At 37.9% G+C, this 22,419-nt stretch overlaps 1 protein-coding gene across 3 annotated transcripts in view; it reads left to right on the top strand.

Moving 5' to 3' along the window:
- Positions 1-22,419, top strand: part of LOC145774195 (uncharacterized) — a 73,160-nt gene that overhangs the window by 16,819 nt on the left and 33,922 nt on the right. For all 3 annotated transcript variants that reach the window (XM_082585370.1, XM_082585368.1, XM_082585369.1), the window contains one exon: positions 9,598-9,662. In XM_082585370.1, coding sequence (XP_082441496.1) covers positions 9,598-9,662 — 65 coding nt within the window. The remainder of the gene's footprint in view (positions 1-9,597; positions 9,663-22,419) is intronic.

Genomic DNA, 22,419 nt, shown 5'->3' with positions numbered 1-22,419 from the left:
GGGAAGAAATGCATTTGTTGGAATGAATAGCATTTGGAAGAGCAAGGATATAAAATTAGAAACAAAAAAGAAGCTGATCAAAACTATGATATTCCCAATTGCAACTTACGGATGCGAAACATGGACAATAGGGTGGTCCTTAAATTTTTTTTTTTTGAAAATTGAATGGGCTACCCCTGATTATTGTTACATATGATGAAAAAACACCTACAAAAAAATTTCATCCAAATCGGAAAAAATTTAGAACGTGCTACCGCACATTAAAAATCTGGAAAATTCAAGAAATTTGGCAATTTTCATAATTTTTTGAGAAAATATTTTAATGCCAGTAATGGATAATAAATGCTCAAACACAACTTTCTATGACAGATGAAAGGTCTTAAACACTATTTAAACCTATTTTGGGATCACTGGGTAATGAAATGAGCTTGCTTGGGGACTGTGAAAATTGTGGAAAATTCAAGGACTTTGGCGATTTTTATGAATTTTTTGAAGTTATTTTAATGGCACAAGCTAACAGCAATAGGCTTGAATGCAAATTTATGTGACATAAATTTTATTATTTCTCCAGGAAAAGGTGTACTTCAAGTATTAGCATTGTATTGAATTCTTCAAATTTATGACTTCAAAGACAGTTGGTCATCATCAAGATGAGATATGGCTCGTAGGCATCTACAAACGTTGTCTCACTGGAGTAAAGCTGCCATCAAAAAGAGCAGTTCTGCAAGTTTATTTCTACTTGCATTGTGTGGAAAAAAGAAGGTTATAGAGAGTTCCTCTGTACTATCTGACATGGTATTAGATTTCTGGAAAAGAGTGAAAATTCCTTGACAATTGAAAAAAAAATGATTGTTACAATTGAAAAACTTGTGAACAACTGGCAGAAAGCGAAGAAAAATAAAGAAAACTAAAACTAAATTTCCTGAAGACTTGGGCAGATTGTTTGATATAGCACATCCAAATGACTTGGAACTAATGCAAATTCAAGAAGACTGTGAGTTTTTAATCGCTCAAAGAGAGAAAGGGCGAAGAAGTATCATGGCTAAAAAACATATGACTTTGGCCCGTAATGAAGAAAGATCGAGTAACCACAGAGAAACAGAATCAAACAGGACATTTTGAGAATCAGAGACGAGCGGGTGAGGTTTTATCAGTGAGTATCATCACGGCTTCTATTGAATCTGTACCTGAAAATGATACAACTTTTACTCCTAATTCACTGAAATCGGATCATCTGTCCTCACCTAAACAAAAGAGAGCACGAATGTCTCTTGTAACCCCTACAATGGCTGCTACTTTAGATCGCACAAAAGTGAGTGATCGCTCTGCTACATGTGTCCTTGCTGAAACAGCAAAGAGCCTTGGATATGAAATAGACAACTTCACCATCAACAAGTCTTTAATACGGCGAGTGACCTCGTCACCGAAAAAAGCAAAAATCGCAGCCCTGGCTACACACTTCCAGGAAGAAACAACCAAATTTATGTAGGAAAAAATGAAACCGGAGAAAAAATTTTCAAGCCAAAAAAATACGTTTTGTGGACCTTTAGGGAGTTGCATTCCATTCTAACAAATAATGAAGACCCTGAATTGTCTGCGATCAAATTTTCTACCATGTACCGTTACATAAAATCAAAAAGGGACTACATTATTCACAGTAACATACCACAAGTTGCATGTCTTTGCCCAGATTGTGAAAATATGGAGCTAATGTGTGAAGGTATCAACAAAGCGGCTAATTTGTGTTTTCCAACAAAATGCCATGACTTAATTCAAAAGATAGCTTGCACTCCATTGACTGAAGCTTGCTCTAAAGGCATGTGCAATAAGTGTCCCAGTATAGATGCTGATTTGATGACAAACTTCGAAAGTGTTCCCTATTATCAATGGAAAAAGGGTGATAAATATTACGACAAGATACTGCATGAAAAGTCTGGAGAGGAGCTTGTAGATTTTGAGACTGCCATACAAGATTTAAAGATTCACTTCTATCGGAAACGTTTCTATCGGAAACGTGTGCAAAGTCAAGAATATAAACGGCAAATTAATGAACTTACTGGTGATGAAATAGTTGTTCATGTTGACTACTCTGAAAATTATAAAAACAAACAGCAAAACGAAATTAAAGCAGCATTTTATGGTCAAGGACAGTTTTCATTATATACGGTGTGTGTTTATGCTAAAGCAGATATTGGTATAGTTTGTAAAAACTATGTTTTGGTGACAGACGAAAATGACCACAGTTGTGACGTCAGTTTTGCATTAAACAAGTTGATTATTTCTTGTTTAAAAGAAGAAGGCATCAACTTCAATCATGTCAAGTTTTGGTCAGATGGCTGTGGAAGTCAGTTTGCCTTCTTCCTATTAACAAAATTCGACATTAATCTTCTAATTGAGTGGCACTTCTTTGAGGCCAATCATGGAAAAGGGCCTGTGGATGGACTTGGCGGCACTGTAAAACATGCAGTGTATCGACGTGTATTAGGCAAGCAGATTGTTATCAACTCAGCACAAAAGTTTGCCGAATGTGGAGATGCTGTCTGTCCAGGAATCAAAGTTAAATATGTAAAAAACCTTGACCTCAGTTTGCACAATGAGTCCAGAGAGAAGGCGCAGTATGTGTATGGGACTTTAAAAGTGCATTATGTTAAAAGAGAAGTAGCTGTGGATAAATGTGTTCTAAATTTTTATACAACTTCTCTATCAGAAACCCCATTTGCTTCAAAATCATTTGCTTTTACTTCTGTTGTATATCCTGTTGATTCATTTGTGGTTATAAAGTATGAGGGAAGCCTGTTTCCTGGAAAAGTATTGCTTGCAAGTGAAGAGAGAGTAACTGTCAAATGTTTTTCCAAAGCCAATATATCAGGATCAACATGGAGATGGCCAAAGGATGAGGACATCCACGATTACCCTATGAGTGATGTTGTGCAGGCTATAGCCACTCCACGCCTTATTCCTGGAGGAGAGAGAAATGTTTCCTTTAGCATACCAGAACTTCATCACATTTGGGGATAATTTGTGAAGATAATACGAAACCAAGAAAGTTTTTAGAAATATTTGATAAAACTACCATTCAACGTTTTATAGGCAGAGAAAACTTTTTCTCAAACCGTTGCAAGTTTCATGATCAGATCACCGCTTGAATGCGTGATGGAAATCTGCAGGTAAATCTGCATCAGGCATTGCAGGGTGCAAAAAACAGTGTTACAGAACGCGTTTAGAATTTAATATTCGAAAACGTGTTCTGCAACACTGTTTTTTGCACTCTGCAATGCCTGATGCAGATTTACCTGTAGATTTCCATCACGCATTGAAGCGGTGATCTGTTCATGAAATTTTCAACGGTTCGAGAAAAAGTTTTCTCTGCCTATAAAACGTTGAATGGTAGTTTTACCAAATAATTTCTGAAGAGATCAGACAATACCCTGCGTTTTTGTTTCTGTAAGGTTATTGTTGCATTTTAAATTTAGTTTAGTGTTCTTTTGAGTTGTGGAGTTGAACAATACTTTTTACCTCGCGTATGTTGTGCTGTGACTAACAAACCTAAAATTTCAATAAATTAAAATGCCGAATTGCAGGATTTTAGATTGCATGAATTGCAAATAATTTGTTCAAACGAGTAGCCGATTAATATTGCATTTATTTTGTAGTAATTCGTTATACCTGTTAAAAGTGTTATTTGTTACATGCAGTTCATGAATGTTAAACTACTGTGTTGTAACTTACTATGACTGAAAATAGCTGTGCCACATTTTAAAACTAAATATCAAAAAATTAAAGCCGAGTGTTTACATACTTTGGTTCAAACATGTGCAGAATTGGTATAGTATATATGTAAATTATGCAGTATAACTGTGTTCTAATTAGCCTTTATTAAAACGTATTTATTAGAATCCTATTCGGAAATAAACATTTTTTTCAGCACTTTGGTTCAGTGTAACAAATAAATTCAGAAATGAGATAGTGTCTGTCCGTTACTTTTTGTAATGTCTTTCCGTTACTTTATATCAAGGTTTTAAAGTAATTATTGCGCAAACACTGCATCAGGGATTAGCAAAAAATACTACTTTTAAGATGTGGGGTAGATCTCAAATTAAAAAAAACATTGAACTATTGGGTTTGGGATCTGAATTTAGATAGAAAGCGCATGTGAAGTCTGACTAGTAGTTTTTTCCAGTTCTATCTGTCTGTCCGTTACTTTATTTTAATAGTCCGTAAAATTGGTAATACTGAAACCAGATCCAAAATTTTTTCATACACAAACCATCATACTTAGTAGTTTTAACACGCTGAATATTGTGGAGCTGGGGCTCTTGTGGTCTTCAAATATAAAGATTTTCGTATCAATGTCTGTCCGTTACCAAATTTTATTTTTGAAATATCACCAAATGCATAGCTCCAATCAGCTTATCTATCATCCATTGACTAGGAAACTGTGGAAGTAGTGTCAGAACATTTTCATAATCATTTTGGTTAAGTTTGTATTTTCGAGTACTGTGTCCGTAGGTTTCTGGTACATCAACACAACAAATTATATGTTGGAATGACACTCACCAAGACATCTGTCTTTGGTCTGGCTGCCACATCAAAATGTTGTTTACACGCTTCATGAATTTTACGAAAACATCACCATGTTTATCTGAACGTTCAATAATATTTCCAATGAACCCATCATCATAGATACAGGCAATGTATTATATTCCTGGTTGGAACAGAGTTGAGATTTTTGATTGATCTGAAAGCAAGCGTTCTTCATCCAAATGTTTTGCATCACAGATTTGTTCTGCACTGATGTCAGTGAATATTGAATCTTGTGACATTCTTTTCATTCGTACTATATTGATGAAAATTGGAATAAAGCAATGGTGTGAACGTGTTCCCCTAATAGTTTTTGTCGAGGCATAATGTCTCTCCAATTCATACTCTTCTTCATTTGTTTTAACATCGTCTGCACTAATGAAGAAGAACTGAATGTTTTTGATGTTTGTTGTAGCCCATTCATCATCATCAAAATATGGTTTGCATGGGGGCCTGAAGACTTGCACGTGCTGTCAGACGCTTGACAGTGCCTCCAATTCCGTCACATGGGCTTTTCCCATGCAAAGTGGCAAAAAAGTGCTATCAGCAGAAATGCCAAAGTCATGTTTGTGATAGCACATGTTAGAGAAGTTCTTATAATTTTTATATTGTGAAGCTGCACCATCGCAAAAATAGATTACTTTGTGCAGATTCGGGATAAACTGTTTTAAATGAGGTAACAAACGTGATAGAAAACAATGAACTGCAGTTGTGTCGTGCTTAAGGCAATCGGAAATTACGGACAGGCTGAGGCACTTTAGTTTCTGTGCATTTTTGTAGTAAACCACAAATGAATGAAGGGTTGCTTGGCTGTTATCCCAGTGATGACCTTGCACAGCATCTTGGACAATAAAACTATAGTTCTCTGAAAAGTCCAAGAGAACAATTGCTGTAGCAGGTGTAACTTCTTCCTTCAGTGATTTCAGAAAAGACGCCTGTGCTTTCATAATGAAGTGATGTTGTCGCAAATAATCAAATAATAAACACACTGTTTCTATAAATTCCTGGACTGAATTTTGCATGGACACAAGTGTTGTCCTGTCAGTGTGCACCCATTGTTTGTAAGAAATGGATCATCAACATCAAAGTCTTTTTTTTTCAAATATATTGTTTAAGGTTGCAATCCTTCCTTTCCTGGGCATGTGTCACAAAGATGGATCATGCATTCAACATTTCCTTTCATTTGTGCTGCAGATCAAGTGTTGCAATAACTCCTTGTAATTTTCTTGACTTGGAAATCTTGGATGAGTAATTGAGCATTTTGATGTGACTCACACACACAAACAGAATGCATACCTGAACTGTTCACTGGCAGTCTGGTAGACACCACTTTGGCCGAAGTTCACAAAACTTGGAGAAACCAATTTGTTCATTTGTGTGGTGCTTAAAAGCTATATGCAAGTCCCTTAAGTTGATGAGAAGAATCCTCTTTTGCATTTGTACCTTTTCTCCATTCACTTTTACAGTTACAAAATCTTTTTTGTATCTGTACAAAATACTCCTAAATGGACCTATCTACAGGAACCTAAGCATTGTTCACTGCTTGGTGAGAGTGGTGTACCAACAACTGCACAATTGGAATATTGATTTGAGCTAGGTAGGCATTTTACATAATGCAGAATTATAGTGCAAACTGAAAACAATTTATTTTTTGAAAACGTAGAGATCTTTTCCTACAATTTTATTTCTACATCATAGCTTATTGATTGCAGGTGGGTACTTTTTTATGGGTGAGAAGAGGTACAAGCATCATTTTGAACATAAATTAATGGTCAACAGTGTCAGCATTCCAATGTTTATGATCACTAAGTATAGTACCTACCTATTTTCACTGTTTTCATGATAAATCATTGTTGAATTTTCTCTGACCTACATTAAGGACATTATTTGCCAAAAATGACCAAAATGTTACATTTTAAAAACATAAAATTTATAGTGAAAGAGTTTGATACTCAAAGATTTTATTTCATGAAATGAAAGAATAAATGTATGTGTTTGTCTGGTATAAATTTCAGCATGACCATGAAAGGCCCACGCGGTCATTTGGGGCTCTAAACATAGGGGTAAAAAAGGGCCATTTCTGCCTGATAGGGTTTTCAGACCCCCATAAGATCTCTATTAATGGCACTACAACTCCAAAATTCAAGTTGGCAGAAGAAAAGTTTCCAAATATTACAAATAATTAGGTTTTAGAGAAATATTTTGATTGGTTTGGGTGGTAGAAGCATTTGAAAATTGAAAAAATCACTTATACGAGGCAAAAAACAGGAGTTTGAAGACTCACCTAACACTTATGCATCAAGAGATGTTGTTTTTTCTTATTAAATTGTGTAGTATAGTTTATAATGAACTAGCACAGCAATTTTTAGTCTTCTACCACAATTACAATAAAAGATATGGGGCACTGAAAATGGCTGAAATTGCTATTCGCTACCCCCCCCCAAGTCAAAAACTAGGGTAGCGCACGAAATTCAAATGGTCGCCATGGGAAAACCGTTTGAGATATTGATCTAAAACTTAGGATTCTTTCGTTTGATAGCTTAGGGCAGGGGTCGGCAACCTACGGCCCGCGGGCCGGATCCGGCCCGCCAAGCAAAATTATCCGGCCCGCAGCATTTTTGCAAATTGTAGTTGGCGGGCCAAAACGAACATCCCATTATTTTATGCTGCCATTTGGTTTTACATAACAGAATTAAGATTACTAAATGTTATGTAAAACTTTTGCAATTTTTACTTTTCCATATTTATCCGTAACGCTCACTTGTAATCACGTAGCCTGTGTACTTATGCCGCAACAATGCTTAGTTAGGGCATTGTCGCCATTTTGAATTTCCTTGATATTCTTTCTCTGCGAACTGCATTTTAGAGAGAGCGACGTTGCAGGCCTGACAGATAGTTTGATAGATTTGAAGTTTTAAGAATTAGTTTGTTTGAAGGTTGATAATTTAGAAATATGTGTAGCTTAGGAAGCAGGAATTGGCCTTTTTAGTGACAGCCGGTCCAGACTTTTAAATTACTTTATTGTTTAGAGTTATAATTTACTCCCAGTTCCATTTTTCCGTTTTTTTTAACAAGTGATTCTTGTCTTTGAAGAATTTGCTACTTGTTAGAATCCACCAAGCATAGGAAATTATCACAAAGCGCCTTTGTACCCGCGACCTATCGATCACGGGTCGCTTTGTTATAGTAAACTAGGTTTGGGGCAAAATTTAGCTTAAGCTTGCAGAAGGTAGCATCAAGGTACTTGGCAGTTTCACCTTGAAGTCCGGTTATATTAGCCTATTTACTGCATGCTAGTTGCAGGCTACATGAGTTGCGTTAGTAATAGTCAATTAACCGTATATTTAACGGCAAGTTGAGAACACAACTTACTGATGACCACTTGCAAGATGTTATGATTCTTGCCTCATCCAACCTATCACCTGACCTTCAGAAACTTTCTAGCAGGAAACAACATCAAATATCACATTAATGTTGTGCTGTCAATAAATAAAGTACTTGGTGTTTTTCGTTACCAATTGTTACTATTTTTCTTTATATTAATCTATATAAGCCTATAGTAGCTAAATATGGAGATACTCTGATAAGAACGCCAACTTTAACAATATTATGAAAAGTAAAGAAAACGGAAGTGCAAATGGAAAACTTGTACGGCCCGTTGACATCTGCGCAGTTTTGTTTTGGCCCGCGACTGAAGAAAGGTTGCCGACCCCTGGCTTAGGGTATAGTGTGACAACTTTTCAGCAAAATCAGAGAGGTGCCATAATACAATTATACATGGGTGGCTGAGTTGATATGAAATGACCCCATATTAAGGTAGGGTTAATTAAAAAAAGCATCTTTCAAAAATGTATTTTGTGTTTTCATGTTTGTTAAGTTTCTGTAGATATCTATTAGTCGGCAGCAGTGGCCGAGTGGTTAGCTCGGTGGGCTTGCAGTCAAGAGCCTGCATGTTCGACTCCAGCCACCCGCACTTGCTGTTGTTTCTCTGGGCAAGAAACTTTACGATAATTGCCTCTACCCAGTGATCGATTTCGAGTAATGGGTAGTACCAAATTTAAGTCATAAGTAGAGTAGACAACCGGAAACAAACATTGCCGTCGGCTGCAGCGTGGGTCAGGTGTACGACGGAAGGCGTGCCGTACACCGATGCATAGCGCTCAAGTCCACTTTCCCGCAATGCAGGATAAATATATAAAAAACAAAAAAAGCATTACTTTCCTATTCAATGGTCTATGTAAATATATTTTCACATGGCATAAGAGAAGGTGTCCGGCGTTTTCTTCGTAAACAGTTCTTCGTAAAACAATTCTTCGTAAGCAATTCTTCGTAAACAAGTCTTCATAAAATTAATTCTTTGTAAAACAATTCTTTCCAAACCATTTCTTTGTGCATGCAATTGAGATTTGATGTATACGTAGACATGCTTTACAAAGAATTGTTTTATGGATTTCATTTCACCAACAACTGTTTACGAACAATTGTTTTACATACAACTGTTTAAGTGTTTACGTACAATTTGCTTATAACCATAAGAGAAAAATACATAAGTTAATAAAAGTGTTAATAAAAATACATAAAAACAGAGAGAGACTGTTCACCAGGCATTTTATAATAAAAGTAATTTGCGTTCTTCTGGTGACTATTTACTAGGTTACCTCCTGATGTTAAAGATGATAACTAGCTTTTGTATTTCCGACGTTTCGTCAGTCAGCACGACGAAACGTCGGAAATACAAAAGCTAGTTATCATCTTTAACATCAGGAGGTAACCTAGTAAATAGTCACCAGAAGAACGCAAATTACTTTTATTAAAAATACATAAGTTGATGTGCAGGCAGCTCAATTATATAAAACAAAAGTTTTACATTTATCCACCAAAACAAATAGGACTTTTTGATAAAAAAAAACTATCCTCTACAGAGTCTACATTTACAACCCTGGTTGGATAGGTAAATATCTTTTTTGATGTGTTTTTGTTTAAACGTTTTGTGAAAAATTAAATAATTTGTTTCAGACAAACAACCTGCAGATGATCCTGGCGAGAAAATTCGTGCATTAACGGAAAAGCTTCGAATTGAGGTAGGCTAAAGGGCAATTCCAAATATCACTTAATGTGTCGTTTTAACAACATTTACATGTATTTGAGAAATAATAAACACGGTAGGAAAATATAAAATGTGGTATGTGTTTCCAAAAAAATGTATCGTGACTAACCGGACATGGGAGAAATCATCAAAATTGCACACAGGTTTAAGTTCAAAGGCCTGCTAATTGACTGCATGAATTCTGTTCAATTGCAAGTTAGTATTGTGTAGCCTAAATATCAAGAAGTTGTGATCATAGTTTGAATTCATCTCACAAAATATGTCAGTAGCTGCTTCATTAATGGTGTGCATTATTGGGACAAGCATTTTTAACTAACGGGACATCTGTAGTTCTTGAAATGGTTTTGCTGTTCTTTAGTTTTAATCACTGAACTGCTGAACTGAGTAAGAATTTAGTCAAACTGGAATGAGCCTTAAACCCATAGGGAAATTTAATCAAAATTTGTGGTGGTGCCAGAAACATTTTGGGGGTACAATGAATAAAAATGATTTAAAAGTATTTTAGTTTTCATTTTTAAGATGCTGGAAACTGAAGGATGTTGATCAGGCTTGGTAGCTTCGGAATGGCCCGTTTCGGTGAGTTCCCTATTCGGTGAGAGCCCTATTCGGTGATTTTTTTTTAATTACTGGGTACCGTAGCCTAATTATCATTGCCGTTATAGGGTTAGGGGGTAGAGGTTAGGGGGTAGGGTTAAGGTTAGGTGGTAGGGGTTACGGGTTAGGGTCTTATTTCAAGGTTTAGCGACGTTAAAACGATGTAAAAGCGGCAATGATAATTAGGCTACGGTACCCGATAATTTAAAAAAAAAATCACCGAATAGGGCTCTCACCGAAAAAGGCTCTCACCGAATCGGACTCACCGAATAGTAGCAGACCCTGGTAAGTTATGCAGCAAACTTTAATACGCTGAACACCTCTTAGCAGCAGCATCATAAAAAACGCCTTAAGGTCAATGAACTCTAATCATGTTTTTACAGTTTGATATCCAATGAAATTCCATGTTGATATCTCAGTTTATAATCCAGTGATATTATGTGATGGCACAAAGAAACATAAAAACAGTTTAAAATCAATCTTCTTTCATGTGAGACAGAATTGTTCAGATTTCAGGGCATATGATGGAAAGTCAGGTGAGTGTAGCTTCGTCCGGTTATGCGATGCCATGCCTTCCATTTTGTGTCTTGTAAATGGGGCATTTAAGAACGACATGGTCAGCAGTTTGTATCTCTGCGGCCCACGCACAGACTAATGAGGAAGTCAAATGCCACTTGACATATTGAAGTGGAAACGGCCGACTCCTGTTCGAATTCTATTGAGCATGACCCAAGTCGGCTGGGGCAGGTCCATACCAGGGAGGTGCGCCATCCAGTGAGGTACACAACCATGAAGTTTGGTGTTGGTAGCACACCAATTTAAAATCAATAAACAAATACAACAGGATACAATAAATTGCACACTGTTTATGGTTCCAGAGCAGGGCTGCAATTTTTTCTTTCTTGTCAAACGACCAAAATTTCAGCGTTTGTTTGTCGAATAGTAATATGACAGCACAAAAATCAGATTATCGTTTGGCCGCGAATTATCGCCCAAGGCAGCAACATCTGTCATTTTTAAATTGATTCAACGTCTGCAGACTTTGAATCAATATAAAAATAGCGGAGTTTGCTGTCTGGGGCACAGGTTATGTAGATGTACCGTACATCAGAGTCGCTTAAGTTTTCAATCGCACGCTGATTGCGTGATAGCAAAGGAGTATCAAACGCTAAGTTGTGTACCTACCGGACATGTATATCATAGGCGCCGGGTTTTGAAAGTTGCCGGGGGGGGCAAACTTTCTAGCCAGCTGATTGCTTACATTCAAAATGCTGATGTTCGTTTGTCAGCATTGACGTTTGTTTGCGTCTATCTGCCATTGTTTATCGCCAAGATGTATAATGTAGGCTCAGGTCTCGAAATTCACGGCGGACATCGGACATGTCCGCCTTCACAGTATGTGATGTCCGCGGGAAGTACCATCTAGATCGGTCATATTTGTCCGCCGAGAAATAACACAGGAACTAGCGATACAAACCGTCATTGCATAGCATGAACAATTATTGCGATAATATATTTTCCAGCGCGCATCTAGAAAATATGAATACTGTATCCCTTAGCTTCCTTTCAAGGAGGAAAACTTTTGATTTTTACATTGTTTCAACGATTGATGACATTGAATCAGCGTAACAAAGGTGAATTCTTCGCTAAGAATCGATAGGAGTACAGGTAGCCTACTTCTACACTAATCACGCAAAATTTAGTTTAAGTTTTACATCACAATGTCTGGCTTTAATCTCCGAGTAATAATTATACGGCAAGGTTGGTTACTGAATTAGATTATACGAGTAGGCTATTACAGCAAGATGCAACAAAATTTGTTGTTTGGGTATTACAGTAAGAAAGAAAAGACCAAAGAAAAATTCACTTTCGCTCACATGACACGCAAAAATAAACTTAAAGAAAAAAGCCTGTGAAACTTTGCACAGCAGAAAATAGTAGCGTTGTTGTAGAAATTTTCCAACTCCTGCCCAGAGCATTGTGACGCAATAAGCCACACGACCTCGTTCGGTGGAAGTTAATCAGTTATGTGACGTTTTGACCAGCTACACCTCGTTTTGACTTTTCAAGCGCAAGTCGTTGGTCTGATGAAAGCCTTTCAGAGTGACTTTACTGAATTTTTAAAAAGCCTTCTAAAACCGTAGTTATAGTTCTGAAATGGCTAAGAATTATTATCAAGGTGAAGTGATTAAGCATGACGATCGACGGCTAAAACTGGTGTGTCCGTCGAGAGAATAATTTGTCCGAAGAGATAGCTGCTCCGACCGAACACGTTTGTCCGCCGTCAACAAAAACGAATTTCGAGGCCTGTAGGCTACTTCGAATTATATGCTGGTCAATTTGAACTTTATCTCTTAATACGCGTAGATACTGAACTAAGCAAACAGCTAACCGCACCTCGTTATTGACACTCCCAAGAAAAAACAAAGCGGAAGAAATCAAGAAAAACGTTTTTCAATCATTTTTACTTTGCTTCAACGGCACCATGCTGGCGTTTATCAGCTACCGAACTTCTGTTTCTTTTGTTATTTCAGGAGCAGCGCTCTTGTTGCAATGAGTAGATCTTTTAATTGAGATCGATCCGCAACGAAGGTCAAACTAACGCAAATCTGCACTTAGAAACATTTGATTTAGGATTTTTTTTAAACAAGTTGCGGGGGCAGCCACCCCGAGCTAAATTTACGGGGGGGCCCGCCCCCTGGAGTCGGCGCCTATGATGTATATTATTTGTTTTGCTCCAAGAAAAGATCTGTTTTGTCCTTTTTCTCCATGTCACCCTGTCCCTTGCATCTTCCTCCTTCAGTCCGACTTTTTTAAATTCGTCCTTCACTTGTTGTTTCCACGTTCTTTTTGGACGACCGCGTTTCCTCTTCCCATCCACCTTTAGATCTAGTGCCTTTCTAAGAAAACTTCCTTCCTCCCTTCTTATCACATGTCCATACCATCTTACTCCATTTGCCCTTGCCAGTTGGTCTATGGTCTCTCTCATCTCTAGCATATCCAACAATTCTTCAGTTCTTTTTTCCCTTCTCGTTTTCACTCCACACATTGCTTTCACCATTGACCTTTCCGTTCTTCTCAGGATTGCCAGTTCACTCTCTCTCAATACCCATGTCTCGCTACCATATAGCATTGCAGGCCGCACACAGCTCCGATATACTTTTCCTTTCATCCTTAGTGAAAATTTTCTGCCATGCAACATTTCCCTACATTCCCTGAACTTTGCCCAGCCCAATCTTGCCCTTGTTGTCACCGCTGCTTCACATCCACCACTTCCATTTATCCGATCACCCAGATAACAGAAGTCTGTCACTGTTTCGATGCCATGGCAGAACTCATCATCATGGCCATCCACTTCATTCCTTCCTTTACTGCATTTCCCACAAACAAAACACTTCGCCAATCTTGTTGTGGCTCTCTTGACATTAGCACATCTTGCATGTACCCACTTTCCACATTCCTTGCATTGCATTGAATTTCTCATCACTCTCTTGCCACATATTCCACAGGGATCTACTTTGTTCTCAACTACTGTTCCTTCTGCTCCACTCACCATCACTTTTGTTTTTTCAAGATTCACCTTCATACCCTTGGTTTCAAATGCTTCTTTCCATTTCTTAAACTTTCTCTCTGCTTCTCTCGGTATTCCTCCTGCATTCTTCTCAATATAAACAGAGCATCCACTGTACCCTTGCCTGGCATAAATCCAAACTGCATATCATTTAATTTCACCAATGTTATCAACCTCTTTTCTAGTATTCGCTCCACAATTTTCATTCCATGCTCTAGTAGTTTTACACCTCTATATGCACTGCAACTTCTCACATCCCCTTTTCTCTTGAACAGTGGAACAACAGTACTATGCTTCCACTCCTCCGGCATTCCCTCTCCATCTAATACCCTTTGGCTAAGTTGTAGCATTACTTCAATTCCCAACTCTCCACTTGCTTTTATCATCTCTACGCTCACTTCTGATGGACCGGCTGCTTTATACAGTTTTATACTGCTTTATATTCATAACATTTTCCATATGTTCCTTCCACACTTCTCCTCTGCTTTCCGGGCTGAAATGCAACTTCCCATCTCCACTCCTTATACATCTTCCCCCCACAATATCTTTCCCATCCTTTTTCATTTGCTTTATGAGTCTGAATACTTTGTTTTGGCTTTCCCCCATTTTATTAAGTTCCTCCTCAGCACCATTCTTCATAGCTGTTGCAACAACCCTCTTTGCCTTCTTTTTCATACTCTTATACTTCTTTTTACTCTCTTCTGACCCATTTTTGCGCCATTGCTTGTATGCATCTCTTTTCTGTGAAATCGCATGCTTCACCTCTTCATCCCACGACCATGTGTCTCCACGATCCCTCCTCGCTTTCTTTTTCCCACATACTTCATCACATGCTGCTAGGACACCTTTCTGAAATGAAGCCCACAAGTCCTGCGCACTCATGTTTACCAGCTCTTTTGCTCTTTTCACAAACTTAATTCTCGTTTCTTTTTCCTCCAGTTTCCACACATTTCTCACAAAAATTCGTTCTTTCTTCACAATTTTCTTCACTTTTTTATATTTAAGTCTCCTACTAGTAGTCTATGCTGCAACTCCCACGGAATTACTTTCACATTCTTCAAGTACTTTCTCTGTTCCTGCCCAACCACAATAAAATCAATTTCTGACTCATGTCCTCCTGACCTGTAAGTCACCTTCCTTTTCTCTTTCTTTTTAAACCATGTGTTGGCAATACAAAGTTACCTTTCATCACAAAATTCAAGTAGCATTCTTCCTTCCATGTTTCTCTCCCCAAAACCATACCCTCCATGAATGCCCTCGAACCCATTTGCTTGTTTTCCAACATGTCCATTAAAATCTCCTAATCCAAACACCAACTCTTTTGAACTCCGTAAATCCCATTCCTCTGCCAAAACATCATAAAAACTTTCCTTTTCTAAGTAATCCCTACCACTTTGAGGTGCATATGCACAGATTAGCCTCACTACCTCCTCTTCAAAAGCAAGTACCATTGTCATCACTCTGTCACTCCTTCTTCTAACTTCTATTACTTTCTCACATAATTCCTCTTTTACCAAGAAAACAACACCACCGATTCCTGTGTTATTTCCTGACCACCATAACTTATATCTCCTCCCATTGGCACCTAAAAACCGCGCTGACTGTCCCCTCCATCTTACTTCCTCTTGGCAACATATATTCACCCTTCTTTTTCTTAGTTCTTCACATATTTCAGTTCCTTTACCACACAAACTTCCCACATTCCAGCATCCGATTCTAACACCATAATCTTTTTTCAATGTTTTTTTGTTTTCTTGGAACCCAGAGATTCTTCTCACCCCTTGCCCATCTAAGGGCTGCTGGGGACTAGGGGCCATTTTTAGCTTTTGCTGCATTTAAATAATATTTTGGAGCATAGATTTTCCAGCCGGATGCCCTTCCTGACGCTAACCACAGTTATTGGCGGTGGGCCTAACCTTTACTTAAAATAATAAAATTAATTTGCGTTCTTCTGGTGACTATTTACTAGGTTACCTCGTGATGTTAAAGATGATAACTAGCTTTTTTTCCGACGTTTCGTCTTTACTTAAAAGGTATTTCCTGCAAGGCAGCAGGATTTCTAACAAGTTTTAGCCAACCCGTCGAGGTTGCTGCCCATGAGGTGGGACGTGGACCCACTTGTTAGTTTGGTGTGTGATCAAGACCAGTGTTCCCCGAGACCCATGGTGTAACAATCCATGGCGACTGCCCAGGGTTCAAAGGTGCTACTTGTACCACACACCTACCTCATAATGAAAGTCTTAAAAAAGTAGGTAATATAGTAAAAGAATAGAAAAATCAAATACAGACGAAATCGGTTAATCGAATCACCTACTTGCCAGACGTTTTGATACGATTATACGATTGATTCGTTTAACCAATTTACTAAAAAAAAGGTTTATTGTGAATGGGCGTAATTGTTGAGGATCTCTGTGCTGACTAGGCTGCAACGCACATTACAACTGATGCTTCCTACAACTGTTTACAATTCTGGTTAAACTTTAAAGAGTTTACTAGTTCTGCGTTACCTAACACTAGGCTGTATGTTCCACCCAGCAAAACTGGTTCTTTTTACATTGATTTATCATCTGCAGACGTTGAAACAATGTAAAAAAGACCAGCTTTACTGACTTGGCTGAGCGGGTATGATCAAAGCATTTTTCTGCAAACTGCTGCAGTCGGACTTGTTTTCATCTCACCGATCTCTGTGACGTCACAACGCGAACTTCGACTGTTGAAGTTTTTGATTCAAGCGTACTATTTTTAGCTCCTACCAGCCGTGTAGTTTTGAGTATGGAACGTGGCCTACGAAAATCGGAATGGCCCGTTTCGGCGAGTCCGATTCGGCGAGTCCGATTCGACTAGTCCGATTCGGCGAGTTCCCTATTCGGCGAGAGCCTTTTTCGGCGAGTGCCCTATTCGGCGAGTTTTTGAAATTTTTAAAAGGAAATTATCGGGTACCGTAGCCTAATTGCAATTGCCGTTTTTACATCGTTTTAACGTCGCTAAACGTTGAAATCGTGCAGAAAGGAATAAAAATAAAATGTTTGAACTATTAAATTAAAATTCGTCATGTCAGTTCAATTATTTTTATTTTTGACCATCATATCAAAAACAATACACGTCAACATAGCAAAGGTAGAAGCGACAAAACGTGAACGTTAAAACGTGCTTGTGACCGAAGTAAGTTATTGAGTTGAAAGAAATTTGGCAAGGTTGCATCACCTTCAGAAAAATTTAAGATATGAAGGAAAAATAAAACAAAGAAAATGTTACAAAAAAACTCATGTTTATGTCTATAAGTTAGTACTTTTGAATAGTTAAAATCATAGGCGCCTAACTATTTTTTTGGCCGTGGGGGTGAAAGCGTGTTTCATCAGCAGCAACGTAAATTCAGCGAAATGTCACGCAGATGGATGACGTAATTATGTCGCCACACTAGGATTGCTTTTATTGCCACACTCGGAGTTATCGCTACGTTCGACCTACCGTTAATTATTATAAACAAAGCTCGACCAAAACACATGCTATGCGTCTGCGTTGGCTAGCGGTTGATGGACTGCGACTCTTTAAGCTAAGCGCAACATAAAGTTTAGCAACGAATTAGATTTATTACCATGAAACAAGAGACGAAAAGGTTTACTAAAAGGTATACTGTAAATGGAATGAAAATACTAACTTGATCACATGCTTGAAAATATACCTGTTGAAAGTAAAATCATTCATGTTTACAGCAATTCAACAGCACGTCACCTTTAATAAATTTAAAAGTTGCTGACATCCGTAAACAACCCTTGAAAAATAGTTACAGAGAGACGTTTGATTAAGTTTTCGACTTGACATTGCTCCCTTTTCGCTACAATATCGCAACATATGGCTGACCAGCTTTCAAGTTTCAATTCGCTGTAATATGCCCATTTTCGTGTTGCAGATGAAACAAAACATGCGCATATTCCCCGCCTTTGATCGGGTTTCTATGGCAACGGACGTGTGTGTGCCATGCAGTTTGCGCGAGGCCATTGTTGTGTTGATTATGCCGCTTGTGCGACTGTGGGCAGTGCGGTTTGCACCAGCCCTTGTTACGTTGGTTAGTGGTAACCTCGGGCCGAGACTTCAAGTTCATTTTCACAGCAACCGATTCACTGCCGCGACAATTCTCTGCAGAGGTTTCAACTTTTGAAAGCGACAGCGAGGCTATTTGCAAGCGCATTAAGTTAAACGCACGCTGCGTCAACGTAGCAAATTATGTTGTTTTTGGGTGCATTCAACATCTGATGACATTGAATCGACGCAAAATGGTAGATTTTTGCTATGTCACAGGCAGCAAAATCAGTCATTTTTACATTGATTCAACGTCTGCAGACGTTAAATCAACGTAAAAATGACAGATTTTTTTGTCTGGGGTGGGATTGTAGCATCGCTACTCGTTCTAGTGATTATTTACTGCGAAGCTGTTGCGGTTTGCATTTAAAAATGTTTTCCTGCTGCCGATCGCTAGTTCATCTATTGTTTTATGTATCAATGCAGCATAAAAAGTTGCTCCCACGCGGAAATATGCGTGGAGCCTATGGTTAAAATGATTAGTTGATCAACAGATGTGTGACCTACACTCCTACAGCTTAGATTGAAAGGAAATTATCGGGTAGGCTACCGTAGCCTAGTTATCCCGACCAGCAAAAGTTTGTTCCAAGAACCCAGTTAGCCTAACAGTTTATTTTTACATTGTAGTAACAGAATGAAAAGGCTAACCAAATGTGTGGCCTATCGTTTTAACGTCGCTAAACGTTGAAATCGTGTAGAAAAGGGTGCTTTTGCTGACTAGGATACGTTGAAACTGAGAAACATTCACAGAAGCCCTACGATACGTTGCATTTATAAGATAATGTATTAAGACGTTGAATCAAAGTACAAATGAAATGTTATGCTAAATGGGTTCTTGGAACAAATCGTCGCTTCTACCTTTTTCTACACCTTTGCTATGTTGACGTGTATTGTTTTTGATATCATGATCAGAAAGAAAAACAACTGAACTGACATGACGAATTCAAGCACGTTTTAACGTTCGCGTTTTGTCGCTTCTACCTTTGCTATGTTGACGTGTATTGTTTTTCATATGATGGTCAGAAATAAAAATAACTGAACTGACATGACGAATTTTAATTTAATAGTTCAAACATTTTATTTTTATTCCTTTCTGCACGATTTCAACGTTTAGCGACGTTAAAACGATGTAAAAACGGCAATTATAATTAGGCTACGTACACGATAATTTCCTTTCAAAAATTTCAAAAACTCGCCGAATAGGGCACTCGCCGAAAAGGGCTCTCGCCGAATAGGGAACTCGCCGAATCGGACTAGTCGAATCGGACTCGCCGAATCGGACTCGCCGAATAGTAGCAGACCCACGAAAATAGTGGTATGATAGAAACACACGGCTCACACACATTGTTTTGAAATCGCAAAGTTTTTTTTTCAAGTCTTTTGCGCTGTCTGGTAAAATATATATATTGCAATGTTCTTCAACTGAACGAAACTGCACAAATGAAATTATGCACTGCATTTCACAACAGTAGGCTTCTTTTTGTAGTAAAAACAGAGAGAGACTGTTCACCAGGCATTTGGTAATAAAATTAATTTGCGTTCTTCTGGTGACTATTTACTAGGTTACCTCGTGATGTTAAAGATGATAACTAGCTAACTAACTAACTAGGACACAAACTAGGATGCTACCTAACTAGGACACACACATAACGGATGATTCTGAACGTTCACACCACAAGAAAAACATTCACAACACTTTAATGCTCAACGGATTTCCACGAAAACTTGCTTGCATACAGCGACCCAAACCGAAACCTTCGCTTCCTCCTTATAAATCTTTTACTTGTCTTCCTTACATAAGGGGGGTAACCGACAAAATTCAGCGTATCCTCTATGGCATAGGAATCAAGGTTGCGATGAAACCCTATCTGACAATAGGTAAATACCTTCCCTCGGCTAAAGACCCCATGAAAGAAGGTGAAGTTTCTGGATTGATCTACCAAGTTCCGTGTCATGACTGTGATTTAATCTACATTGGACAGACAAAACGTGATCTTAAATCTAGAATCAACGAGCACCAAAGAGCTATTAAATTTCAACGTCCAGAGCATTCCGCTCTTTGCAAACACTCTATAAATTCAGACCATAAAATTACTTGGACCAACGCCACCATTCTTAAAACTGAAAAGGATTATACAAAAAGATTGTTCACAGAAAAATGGTACATAAACCAGAAGGCACAACATGCTCTTAACCAAAAAGATGGTCAGAATTTCCCCTCTGTGTACAACAAATTACTTTAACTTTAGCTTCACCTTTTCCATTCTCAGTGCGTCTTTTCTACCATTGTTATTGCTAATCCCATTGCTTTCTATCTTGTCTGATGTCTTTTCAACGTGTCTTGACAGTGGCCCAATAGATAGATAAATTTACGCTGCGGGAAGTAGCCTACTGGTTTTAGGCATTCACTGCATTTAGTTTAACCTCTAGGTATCTTGTTGCGTGTTTTAATTCTGATTCTTGCTGCTTTACTTTACTCATTTTATCAGTATGTTTTTGTGTTGTGCCATCGTTGCTGAACAGGTTGTATTAACCTGTTTTAGCCACCTTGATAAAGTCAGTCGTGCTGACTGACGAAACGTCGGAAAAAAAGCTAGTTATCATCTTTAACATCACGAGGTAACCTAGTAAATAGTCACCAGAAGAACGCAAATTAATTTTAGTAGGCTTCTTTTTTTCAGCAATTTAAAAAAAATTCTCCCAAGTTTTCTGGTAAAAACTTTTGGACATGCTTTCCAACACTTCCCTCTTAAGCCAAAATAATTTGTCCATATCCATTCCTTGGAAGGCCAGTCGCCGACGGATGACATCAAAAGCATTTAAACTTCTTAAGTGTGATTATTCCTTTTGTGTGCGCTTGTTTTGATGAAGCCCAGCTGTGCGAAAATTGGTTCTTTGTAGTGCGATGTCTAGCACATAAGATTATGGCTGGGATTACAGACACTTGTCTTTGTTTTGAGCGCATGCGCCTGTCTCACCTTTGCTTCATTTCGCCTTTGAACATTGCAGACAATAATGCGAAGCAAACAAGAGACATTCTCTTTTTGCTAACGGGTATAATTATACGATTAAATGAATGAAGTATGCAAACTAGAAGCAAATCCTGATACTTTTATCCGACTTATTCTTTTAAGCGGTATGCGCTTAACCGATGTTTTTACTTAACATCAGATTGGATTTGGTTTGGGATTTCAGGTTTTGATTCAAATAAACGATTGATACGTTTAAGCAGTATACTATTAACCGATTTCGTCTGTACTCTGTATTATACATAACTATAAGACTTTAGGTCAATACATCAGATAATAAGATGATAATAAACATGTAAAAATTCAAATCTATCAAAATTGTAACTAAAGAGAACATTTAACTATAAAACTAGTTTCTACGTATTATAGCTCCTATCATTTGTCCGACTTGCCTAACTTCTTACGAAGACATAGCCTACACTATTTTAATCGTATCTACAGTATCTACACAAACTGGGGCTGACTGTGGATTTAAACTCAGTCAACATGACCTAATTGTCTTTTTTTTTATTGACACTTTTTCGCTGAGACTTTATCTCATTAACCTCTATTGTTAATCATGAAGCACTGTTGGAGCAAATCGGTGTTGCAATTGATCGACGAAATGACCATTGACTTCACAAGCGCGCCTGTCAGCAAAACAGTTTTTTTTTACATGAATCAACCTGTTCAGACATGAAATCAATGTAAAGAAAAACGATAGGCCAACTGAGTGCTTCAACGTATTCAGACATTGAATCAATGTAAATACGAACTGTTAGGCTAATTGGGTTCTTTGAACAAATCGAATGGCTTTTGTAAATGTTTTTTTCAGTTACAACCTCCCAGACAGCAAAATCCGTCAATTTTACATTCTACATATTGAGTCAACGTCTGCAGACATTGAATCAATATGTATAAAAATGACGGATTTTGCTGTCTGGGCTATACCTAGTGAGCAAAAGTTTCCTTTTATGATTTTGTACACGTAAAAATGATAATTTTTGCTGACCGGGAGCTAGGCTACTATACCGAAGTTGAACTTGACCAATTAGGCGGTTGCAAACATATTTCCTTTTGATGAAACCTATAGGCTACCACGTTTGGTTTGCCTTTACATTACATTCAAAGGTTTTGTTGACATCAAAAATTCTTTGACTGTTTTGAGTACAGTAGGCTATCTTTTTGTGAAAAATGTTGTTTTGATGTAAAACAAATATTTTGAACAATCTGTTCAAAATACTAACTTACAGGCTGAAGCTGTGTTTTTTTTTTGGTCATTTATCGGTTATTGACCGATTTTTTAGCAAAATATCCGAAAAAAATATAGTCAAATCGGGTGTTGCAAGGTTGAGTTTCGCTGATGAACATTGAAGAAAGTTTTGTCAGATAAAACACGACAACATTTCTCAACGAAACTTAATTTGTAGCTAATAGGCGCCTAACTATTTTTTTGGCTGTGGGGGCAAAGCGTGTTT

Source organism: Aplidium turbinatum, chromosome 7, assembly GCF_918807975.1.
Source record: "Aplidium turbinatum chromosome 7, kaAplTurb1.1, whole genome shotgun sequence".
Classification (NCBI taxonomy): domain Eukaryota; kingdom Metazoa; phylum Chordata; class Ascidiacea; order Aplousobranchia; family Polyclinidae; genus Aplidium; species Aplidium turbinatum.
Note: the sequence above shows the minus strand (reverse complement) of the source record. Positions and strands in the feature narration are given on the sequence as shown.